At 53.2% G+C, this 9,550-nt stretch overlaps 6 protein-coding genes across 13 annotated transcripts; 2 read left to right on the top strand and 4 right to left on the bottom strand.

Moving 5' to 3' along the window:
• Positions 1–477: 477 nt before the first annotated feature.
• Positions 478–1,830, bottom strand: KVP17_001680 (uncharacterized protein; the record flags this gene model as incomplete). 2 transcript variants are annotated; one of them, XM_068517310.1, is made up of 3 exons in its annotated part: positions 478–1,371; positions 1,398–1,690; positions 1,719–1,830. In XM_068517310.1, 3 exons carry the CDS (start codon positions 1,828–1,830, stop codon positions 478–480), a joined length of 1,299 nt encoding a protein of 432 aa, XP_068371093.1. The 2 variants fall into 2 exon arrangements, with proteins under 2 accessions (XP_068371093.1, XP_068371092.1); XM_068517309.1 differs by lacking the exons at positions 1,398–1,690; positions 1,719–1,830 and having other exon boundaries at positions 478–1,275.
• Positions 1,831–1,878: 48 nt separating this feature from the next.
• On the bottom strand, positions 1,879–4,093 carry KVP17_001679 (uncharacterized protein; the record flags this gene model as incomplete). Of its 3 annotated transcripts, XM_068517307.1 has the most annotated exons (5): positions 1,879–2,045; positions 2,075–2,204; positions 2,231–2,392; positions 2,419–2,494; positions 2,550–4,093. In XM_068517307.1, the coding sequence occupies 5 exons, from the start codon at positions 4,091–4,093 to the stop codon at positions 1,879–1,881; spliced, it is 2,079 nt and encodes a 692-aa protein (XP_068371090.1). The 3 variants fall into 3 exon arrangements, with proteins under 3 accessions (XP_068371090.1, XP_068371091.1, XP_068371089.1); XM_068517308.1 differs by lacking the exons at positions 2,231–2,392; positions 2,419–2,494; positions 2,550–4,093 and having other exon boundaries at positions 1,879–2,082; XM_068517306.1 differs by lacking the exons at positions 1,879–2,045; positions 2,075–2,204; positions 2,231–2,392; positions 2,419–2,494 and having other exon boundaries at positions 2,546–4,093.
• Positions 4,094–4,121: 28 nt separating this feature from the next.
• Positions 4,122–6,241, top strand: KVP17_001678 (uncharacterized protein; the record flags this gene model as incomplete). Of its 3 annotated transcripts, XM_068517303.1 has the most annotated exons (4): positions 4,296–4,417; positions 4,445–5,389; positions 5,418–6,023; positions 6,061–6,241. In XM_068517303.1, 4 exons carry the CDS (start codon positions 4,296–4,298, stop codon positions 6,239–6,241), a joined length of 1,854 nt encoding a protein of 617 aa, XP_068371086.1. The 3 variants fall into 3 exon arrangements, with proteins under 3 accessions (XP_068371087.1, XP_068371086.1, XP_068371088.1); XM_068517305.1 differs by lacking the exons at positions 4,296–4,417; positions 4,445–5,389 and having other exon boundaries at positions 5,716–6,023; XM_068517304.1 differs by lacking the exons at positions 4,445–5,389; positions 5,418–6,023; positions 6,061–6,241 and having other exon boundaries at positions 4,122–4,421.
• An 88-nt stretch (positions 6,242–6,329) lies between these two features.
• KVP17_001676 (uncharacterized protein) lies at positions 6,330–8,077 on the top strand (the record flags this gene model as incomplete). Of its 2 annotated transcripts, XM_068517301.1 has the most annotated exons (4): positions 6,330–6,403; positions 6,433–7,412; positions 7,442–7,721; positions 7,750–8,077. In XM_068517301.1, the coding sequence occupies 4 exons, from the start codon at positions 6,330–6,332 to the stop codon at positions 8,075–8,077; spliced, it is 1,662 nt and encodes a 553-aa protein (XP_068371084.1). The 2 variants fall into 2 exon arrangements, with proteins under 2 accessions (XP_068371084.1, XP_068371083.1); XM_068517300.1 differs by lacking the exons at positions 6,330–6,403; positions 7,750–8,077 and having other exon boundaries at positions 6,473–7,412; positions 7,505–7,749.
• A 41-nt stretch (positions 8,078–8,118) lies between these two features.
• On the bottom strand, positions 8,119–8,682 carry KVP17_001677 (uncharacterized protein; the record flags this gene model as incomplete). Its single annotated transcript, XM_068517302.1, has 1 exon — positions 8,119–8,682. The coding sequence occupies one exon, from the start codon at positions 8,680–8,682 to the stop codon at positions 8,119–8,121; it is 564 nt and encodes a 187-aa protein (XP_068371085.1).
• A 40-nt stretch (positions 8,683–8,722) lies between these two features.
• KVP17_001681 (uncharacterized protein) lies at positions 8,723–9,294 on the bottom strand (the record flags this gene model as incomplete). Of its 2 annotated transcripts, XM_068517311.1 has the most annotated exons (2): positions 8,723–9,052; positions 9,079–9,294. In XM_068517311.1, the coding sequence occupies 2 exons, from the start codon at positions 9,292–9,294 to the stop codon at positions 8,723–8,725; spliced, it is 546 nt and encodes a 181-aa protein (XP_068371094.1). The 2 variants fall into 2 exon arrangements, with proteins under 2 accessions (XP_068371094.1, XP_068371095.1); XM_068517312.1 differs by lacking the exon at positions 9,079–9,294 and having other exon boundaries at positions 8,723–9,043.
• Positions 9,295–9,550: the final 256 nt, after the last annotated feature.

Here is a 9,550-nt window from a genome sequence, read left to right as displayed (position 1 = left end):
TTGGACTACCGAATATAGAGTATGAATAAGAGTAGAGTATGAATGAGAGTGCATTAAATCCAACTACCGAATCTGACAATACCCTTCGAAAACTCCATAACGATTCTGCGTCGTCGTTTTGCTGCCCGAATCCCACATCAAATCTTATGAAAGTCCGTTCTGTCCCCAATGCCAACGGAATAAATATTAGTTTTCATCGAATGTGCTCGAACAGTGTCATTTTATAGTGACTCTACTTGTTCTCCCTGCCATTCGAGACTAATCCAACCTGTGAGGATGACCAGCACTTTTTGCCCGCGTACATTGGCCCTCGTTTTGAGCGGCCTGAATGACTCTAGTGGCGGGAGTGAGTCTGAGCAGGAACAGTCCTTTGGACTACCGAATATAGAAGAGTAGAGTGTTCATGAGAGTGCACTACCGAATCTGATACCATTCTGCGTATGAATGAATCGCAATCTCAAAATTCTTCGCCGCCTCCTATGGAGGTCCCACACTAGCCGAAGTCTTCAAAACATCCTCGAGAACATCATGTGCAGCGGGGTCATGAGTCTTCAAAACATCCTCGAGAACATCATGTGCAGCGGGGTCATGAGTCTTCAAAACATCCTCCAGAACATCATGTGCAGCGGGGTCCTGAGTCTTCAAAACATCCTCCAGAACATCATGTGCAGCGCGGTCATGAGCCTCCACAAGTGTAGTTCGCAGGTTTTCCATCCGTGGAACGACAGAAGTAGGACCTGTAATGATCGCCCTGGCTGGCCCACTGTACGTCGCAGCGTAGGCCAGGCGTAAACAAAGCGCAAGTCGTCGCTGAAGTCGTATCGTGGACCGTTCGTCGTCGGCAGCGAGGAAGGCCAGAGCATCAGTGAGCGCCAAGACGAAGTTAGACCTGACCGCGTCGACGCCAGCTCTGAGCGTCACGTCGCTGTCGAATTCGTATTGGTGCGCGGTGAGTACCGCCTCCTTGGAGGCCTTGGCTTCTAGAATGGTGAGGTACCGCTCCACTGGGGCCAAGTTCTCTCCAGGAGTTTCGAACGCCACCTGGCTTTCGAGAGCTTGGAAGCGGTGCTCCATCGTTGTGACCATCTCGTCGCGACGAGCTTTGAAATCCTGGTACTTACCCATCAGTTGTGTGATTGCACGGTTGCTCAGAAAACACGGATGGTTGGATTCCACATCGTAGGTGAACAGCTCGAAATGCCGTTCAAGAGGGTCCAGTGCATCCGAGAACGCCGTCGCCACGATATCATTAATGCGGACCAGCCAAGGACACATGTCTTGGACATTGTCTGGGAAGGATTTGCTTGCCTCGAGTGGAGTGCCTGCCAACAACAGAGTGTCCAGAGATTCGAAAGTGGCGATGACCGCGATCTGTATGGAAGATCCTGTTGTCTCACGTCCTCGGGGACCCACACGGAAGTCCGACTCAAGTCAAGATATCGGAGGTTAGGCCAGCAGGTACCTCGCACATCAAGGTTCTCAACGCCTTGACAGCCAGCCACTGTCAGTAGTTCCAGATTGGACAACGAAGCCAAGTGGGCAAGGCTGCACAACTTTTTGTTGTTTGTGAGGTTGAGTCTTCGGAGCCGTTTCAAAGCGCTGATCTCACTCAAGTCAACCACAGGACTATCGGTGACTGTGAGACTTTCAAGAGATTGGAAAATGCCCATGCTACACAAGCAAGCGAATGCTGAATCATCCTTCAACTTTGGTCTTACGGAACTCTGGAAGTCGGAGGTCCTTCAACGTTGGCCAATGGCTTGCGTGCATCTCGTCAGTGCAGCCAGAATCAGCTGGACATGTCTGCGCACAGAAGAAATCAGCAGACATATTTTACAGTTTCGATTTATTGGAGTCTGTTTCAGCTTGCGGTGTCTTTCACTCGGACTCGCGGTGTTGGAGTCGTTTCAGTTCCGCGTTTTCCTTCTCCAGGACTTGCCTCAGATCCAGCCGCTGCCGGTGCTCCTTGCTGAAGGCTTGACAAATGAGCAACGTGGGCTCTGGTTCTCGCGGTTTCACGAAGCTTGAGTCCCATTCACATACAGCTGTGTGATCTGTAAAACAATTTCCCAACTGGTACATTTGTAGCAGTCAACTTTGAGGCCTGACATCATTTCAGTCATCCTCTCTACTATGCATGAACACTGCTGCTCGTGCTCGCGCATCAGCGTCTCCCGTGCCTTTTGCGCATCCGAAAGTCCGTGCTGTGTGCAAACCAACGACGTCTCACAATCAGGTCGGCCTCACGACAGCGGGCGGCAGCCGACTCCGCTTTCACGCGTTCGCGCTCACGTTGCAGCTCGTCGACGGCGATTCGCGTTTGCGCCAACTTCAGCTGCTGTTCTTGGATGCTGACCTTCAGCCGTTCTTTTCGATCAGCCAACTCAGTTGCCTGTGAAAGGAGCTCCGAGCACTCACATGTTTTCTGCGAAGGGCTGTTCGGTGTTTGATGGCGTTGACTGCCTTCGCTACGCGACCGGTTGTGGTATCCATACTGAAGGTGACCTACCGCGTGGACACTTCTGGTTCTATATCTCTGCTGAATCTACAGTTCCAGTAGGGTCTTCAATAAACTGCGCGTCTTGGAGTGAACTCTGGCTTGCGCCAACGGCCACAACTCAGCGTCATAGTCACAGCAATGGACCTCTCCATATGTCTGACAGGGCTTTATGTCCGGCGATCCATCCTGTGTGAGAAGGTCACGCGCACCGTTGGACCGGCCGCAGGTTTCGTATCCAACTGCCTTCCAGGAATTGGGTACATGGCCAAGGGTGTTGACTTGAACTGCTGGGTGGGACTTTGGGCACATGCCCTGGAGTTCCAGCAACAACCCTAAAGCGGTACACGCTGTCTTTAGTCTGCGAGGACCGATATGGCCAGTTCCGGCTACGAATGAGTAGTACTCTGGTTGTAACCCGATCGGAGTTAGCTGTGCCAGGCGCCTTAAGACGGGAATCTGCAGAGCAATATCAGGAGCGTAGGCGGCGGTTGGCGAGGAGGCGTCAAGGGCGCTGAGAAGGTCGGCACGCGACACTGTTGTAAGGTTGCGGGCCCTAGCGGCCAGCGAGAGCGTTTGCCACCGGTGCTCCAGGTCTGTCCGACAAGGCCTGACGTAGAGCCCAAACCCGGCAGGTAAATGCTCTACCGTCCGGTTTAACCTGAGTAGTAGGGACGGAACGCCGCTGTGGATGGCCTGCAGGTAGACGGAGGACTCCCGCAAGTTGAGAGTGCGAATCTCGTGCTCTGTCGCATACTCAAGGGACGAGAGAGAGCGTAAATGCTCGACAGAGTGGAACACATGAACGAGGTCAGGGACGACAGGACTTTGGGTGGGCCAGGCGGAGGAGGTGGAGATGTTCTTGAATGCGCCCACCAACAACTTTGTCACATCCGCAAGAGGGACGTTCTCACCGGAGATGGAGTTTCTGAGCGTGGACACGACTGAATTATGCTGATCGGAACTCATTATTGTCTTATCAAATCCGAGAACGACTCGACCGTTACTTCCTCCCCATATCCACACACGAGGGCCGAAAATCCCCCCAGCAGATTCTGACGTCCATGCAGCAGGGTTTGCCGATGGAAACAGATACTCATCTGGCGTCAAGAATAGCTGTGAGTCCTTGGCATGCGATGCCAAGAATCGGTGGATGTGCTCCGTGTTATTGAAAGACAACGCGTCAATAACAGTAAGACGCTCAGAGAACACACCAGTACCGTCAAAGAGGCCAGGTAGCGCCGCCATTGCGATTTTATTCCGATGGCACTCGAAGTCTAAGGCGGGACAGCGATCCAACACAAGTAAAACATCGCAGGTCCACTGAGAGTGGTGTACCAGCCAATCAATCACGTTGGGCCAATGAGCTCGAGGCTCCACAAGACTAACAAGTCGATAGCGGGCTTGGCAGGCAGGAATCTCCCAGGTGCCTACCGGCCTGCCGTTCGAATCGAACCCAGGCTGATCAACGTACTGTTTTCCGGCGTCATAACAGGGCGAAATCATCACGACGTTGAGGAAGGCCTGCAGTACCGCCCCTCCGAGTAGACCGCTGATTACAGCGACCAGAACCACCCGCAACAGGCTACGAGGCATATTGTTCAGATTTTGAGCGGCGGTCAGGATGGAGCCCAAGACTGTTGTCTGGCCAGAGGATGTCTCAGAAGCGATTGAGCAGTGCCGACAGAGTCCAACCACACCGTCAGATAAGGAGCCAACATGTCGGGAGTCTGATCGCTCTGAAGGGTCCGTACTCGGGACTCTGAGTCTTTGGGTATCTCGCAAGGTAAAGCGCTTCATGGAGCCGCAGTTGATGAAGACAGCAGCCACGTTTGGAGATAACCAGGACCGGCAGGAGGCCGTCCTTGGTGTGTTTGTTGAGAGTCTCGACGTTCGAACCAAGAAGAAGGCGAAACAGACGTAAGACCCATGCAATTCACGAAACAGCGTACAACCAGGTGTCCAACGGCGAAATGAACGGGAGCCGGACCGCATAGGCGACCGGCGGGTCGCTGTAGTGGCGGAGCACTCCATAGAGTGCTTCAAACCTACTGGGAAATCGACCCTGCGACTTAAAACTGATCAAGTGTTATCTGCGCTCTCCATTAGCATTCCAGGTATTTGTCGTTGTATTGTGGTGGCTCACCAAGATCACATCGCTATAAGGAGTTACGGGGATCTCCAACTGGTTAAGAAGCTTCTGGTGCCATCCACCGTCTCGGCTCTATCAGCGTTTGGTAGGGTGGAGCCCTTCAACGAGCTCCTGCTTGCTGGTACAGAAAACGGAGACATCTTCGCTTGGTGGCTCCCAAGTTGCGATCCTGTGTGCCTTGCCGAGAATCAGAATCCAAAGGTGGCGGTTACCACTCTGAAGGTCATCACTTGTTTCTGCCCCCCAGCTCGCCCGAGTCCTACGCCTGTAGGGGGCAACTCGTTATGCAAACGAACCGCCTTACTGGCTGGGTACCAGGATGGATCCGTTGTCACATGTGAGCTCACAGACCTCTTCCATGCCGCTCATCGGCAGGGCCTCGAACGCTCCTCGCATGTCAGATCGCGTGACCCCCGAATTAAACCTCGCGAGCAGGAGCTTGCCCACGCTTTGTTGCTCGATTCTGGTGAGGATTTCCGCCGAGTCGTGAAAATACCACCGAAGCGCCCATCTCAAGTGGTGCTGGAGACTAAACGCACCTCTTTTCGTGCTTGCTTAACCGGACAACCGAGTACATCCATTGCAGATGTGTACAACGGTGACGGCGTCGCAAGGGGCAATTGCAAGGCGCTCCAGCCAGACGGAGATCATTTAATCGGACAGTCGTTAGGCGCTGTTTTGTCTATAGCGCAACTATTACCTTCGAATCGAGTGGCAGTCCTCCATTCTTTACGTGATGAGTGAGTCTTGAAGGGGTCTGAAACGCAGTTCCTCTGATGACACCTCTCGGCCACTCTCTAAGAGGAAAACACTCAGCGCTCTCAAGCGATTGGAGTCCGATCTATCTCCACCTCTCGCACGAGGACGCACCGTGGATATAAAAAAGAAATCCAAGTACCAGAGTTTGGTCTCGGTCGTGGTTCTCGATTTTTTCGACGACAACTCCCCAACAGTGGAAGACGGACCTGATTGGTATGAGCCTGAGTACCCCTGTCGAGTCCTTCGACGCCCTCTTCGCGTGCACCCCCCCCGATTATCGTACTTGACCTCTTTTTTTGGCGAGCTGATGACAAGCGGCCAGCCTGTAACGTGTCTCACCTCTGTGGATCCACTAGAGGTTGAGCGAAAGGACACAGTGAAGAGCCGCATCTGCAGCGACTTCATTCACTCTCCGAGACCCCGGCAGAGTTTGATCATTCTTGGATCCGACCAGGGCGCCGTGTGTTTCGGCATGTTCAACAGCGTTAACGACACCGAGGTCATTCAGTGGAACCGACTCATGTGTTACAAACGCTCCGTGAATCAGGTGATGGCGCCTGTCACACATCTCACTGTCGACCCTCTGCTCAACACATGCTTTGTGGGCGACAAACTGTAGGTGCTCACATGCAACCATTCTCATTGTTTCCAGCGGGGTGGTATGCTCGCTAATGCCTCTGAAGGACTTCTTACGAGAGTGCATCGACAAGGTGAAGCCAGAGTCGAGGATCTTTTTACCACCTCCGGAGGGAGAGAAGTCTTGTGTAGAGGAGTCACGACCATCATTACCCACACCGCATCTATACTTGCCCTCCGTGGAGAAGAAGAGCTAATGTATTTGAATGAACGATGGCTTGGAAATTCGATGATGTGTGGAGCAACTTCCACTCGCCGGCACATTTTCCGCACACCAGTGTGCACATGCCTCTCTCTGTCCAGGACATCAACTACCAAGTGCGGGCGCTGTGGCTTCGGTCGCTGTCAACTTGTCTCATGTGGGTTCAAGTCACGTGGGATCACGCAGAGTAATAGGACAGTACCTCGTGGTGCTGCTACTGCTGACCATGACGACTTTCCAGAATCCTAGCCCGGGGCGCATATTCACTGAGGCCTTGTTCTCCAACCGATGGACGTTCCTGCTGTGCGCGCATGTAGGCGTGTTCCTCTCCATGGGAATTGGCCTGTGGATGTCGTCTGTTTCGCCTGCCATGGGTCCCAAGGTGATATTCGTTGCAGGTTCGACGGTGACCTGTACCCTCTGGATCGCAGGGTTGCTCAACCAAAAGTTTGTCCAATCTGAGGTGTTCACTGCGGCGATTGTGGTTCTTCTTGCGTGTACTCAGCCTTGCATCCTCCACGGATCACTAGCGCTTATGCACAAAGTACCTCCTTGGCTGCACCAAAGGCTTCTGTTCATTCTAACGACGGCCCCGGACATGGCAATGGGGCCGGCTGCTATTCTGAGTCGTCGACTGGTGGGAGATCCTCGGAACATTACGCTCATGGTTTCATCGGCGGTTGTCCTGTCGGTCGTGAGTGGGATTAGCATGTCCCGGGTCCGCGTCCAACCCCGACAGCCGTCTTCAGCCATGCTGGAGACCTCCCACGCTGTGGTCTTTAAGCACGATGCCAAAGGCAAGGTGCTTATCCAGCTGGCTCATGCCACTTTCCTACTGCACTTGGTTATGATGACCACCAAGGTGCACGCTGCAGTTATCTGGAGTCCGCTGCTGGTGACGACGACGGTAGCAGCCGACGACGTTGGAGCCACTCAGGCACTAGTGGACGGACTGCTCCCATTCTCGTGGATCCTAGGTTCCCTTTGGACTCAGGTCGCTCAGAGTTGGCCATTCTTCAGCACTACGGTGCTCCTTTCAATACCAGTTGCCCTTCTGAACCTATTTGCAATGTGGCTACCGAGCCGCCTCACTGTAGTATGCTCCGTGGTGTTCTACGGTGCCGTTAGGACGGTCCTGTTCGTGGTCAGCGCGAGGTACATAGAACGTAGGTCACACAGCTCTGACGTGACACAGTCGCTGAGGTCGCCACTACTGACCGCAGGGTGTTTCAATCGCGCTTCATTCGATCGGTTTCAGCTTTTGGAATTCTCAATCTCGCTCTTCACGTCGCGGCTCGCGCATGGGACGTCTCCGAAAATTGGATTGGGATTTTTGTTCCACAACTGCCGAGGTTGGAAATCGTATGGACCTGGCTGCTGTCTATCACCCTGATTCTCTTCGTCGTTACCGCCATTCTTGAGGAGCGATACATGCACTCAGTGCAATTCGAAATCAGGCAGCTGTACGCATTACAGTGGGTGATTGCCGGTGTACATACGTAGCGCTGCGTACGACGCAGAAACGGCCCTGAAGCTGCTGAGCAGGCTCCATGAACTGCAGGATGACCGACGGGGTGCATTAGGAAACGTCGTTCAACGTGTTCTTCGGGCTGAATCCGAGATTAGCGACGAAGACATCCAACTGCTCAAGTCCGAGGCTCTGAAAGTCAAAGCTTCACACATCGAAGGCCGTTACGTCGAACCAGGTCCGATCATGCGAAGACGGTCATCCTTCAGCAGTACCATAGGTGAAGGCAGCATAGGCCCCACGTTCTTCCACGGGTCCTTTGTGTCGCACACCCCCCCTAACTCAAATGACGTCGATGTCTAAAGTGGCGGATGATGTCCATCATTTCACACTTCTGGATACTGTCAACGCCTACAGTTTCGAGATCTAAACTTCCTCGAAGGATCAAAAACAAGGCACAAGAGCTTATTGTTAGTGTAGCTGTTCCGTGACAGCCTCTCAGCTTCATGGATGACCCGTTCTGGGCAGGGTCGCACTCTGAAATCGTGAATGGCCATCAGTTGGACAACCGCTGAGTTGAGCTCGACTAGGGAACAATAACTATAGAAGAGCTCTCGATGCCAAATGGACAAAGGACATGCATGGTCGAAGAACCAGCAGTGGGACAAGTACAGCTCCAAGATGGCCAGGTACAGCCATTCATCGGTTCCGCTGGATACGCAGACGCAAGCCAAGGCCTGGCCAAAGTTGACGCTAGCGCCAGCTAATGCAATGAGCACGTCTTTCTGTGTGTAGTCACAGGCGAGCATCATTGTGACTGCACTTTGTAGAACTCGACCAAGTTTTGTGATTTGGCGCAGACCGAACTTCTCTAGGAACAGGCATACCGGCTCATCGAGCTGCAGTTGTAGAGAGCACCCTGCGCCACCAGAGCTCTCCTCTGTAGAGAAGCTGTCTATATCGCGCATGATAGATTTCGGACACCCAAAAAACTCCTCCTAGTCTTTGTCACTGCAGACCCCGTTCCTGGTAGAGCTGAACCTCTGCTGCCAGCAAGTCGCCATCGTTGATGTCAATGTACGCTTTACAGATCAGAGGGTTCAGCTGGTGGAGCTGATTCATCCTTGCGGTCCACTCGCATTGGGCCAGAGCAGTCTCCACGTCAGAGCTCTGGTCGAGATAAAGCTCAGCCATCTTCCTCGAGACTCCAGACATCCGGGTCAGGTATGAGAGTCGTTCACGGCGGGCGTCACTTGGGAGTTCAGGGTGTGGAGAGACGACCTCCTGATGTTGATCTTTGAGCACGGGTATGATCAGCTCATCCTTCATCCATACCTGCTGAGTACTCTACCATCCTGACCCACATCACCCCCAACAATGCCTGGATTCACACCTTTTAACCGCGCAGCCTTGACGTTGTACCGCAACGCCAGATTGGCTAACGTGTCACCCCCTGTGTGATACTTCTCTTGAGCCTCACGTCGCACTTTGTGTGTGAGATACTTCTCTTTCATCGCTTGCCGCACCTCTTCAAACGTCTGCCGCTGGGGCAGCGAAGACAGTGTCGTGCCGGCTGTCATAACAAAGCCCAGAGAGTACGTGATGGGGACAAGTCCACTAGCTCAATTAGCGCCTCGTCAGCGGCGCCGCCAATTACACGTCGCATGCTCGCAAATTTTCATTGCAATTTCTATCATGCCATGCACCAATGTTACCCTCAAGTATTGTGGTCGACCCCAAACACGTCAACCGCCCTAGTAGCACGATTAGTACAGGCCACTCGCCAATCATAACGGAAATATTAGAATTTAGGCTGCAATGATGGAGATCCGAGTC

Source organism: the organism of the source record quoted next (genome assembly GCF_019968985.1).
Source record: "MAG: Porospora cf. gigantea B chromosome Unknown PgB_NODE_912_length_9550_cov_253.139, whole genome shotgun sequence".
Taxonomy (NCBI): Eukaryota; Apicomplexa; class Conoidasida; order Eugregarinorida; family Porosporidae; genus Porospora; species Porospora cf. gigantea B.
Note: the sequence above shows the minus strand (reverse complement) of the source record. Positions and strands in the feature narration are given on the sequence as shown.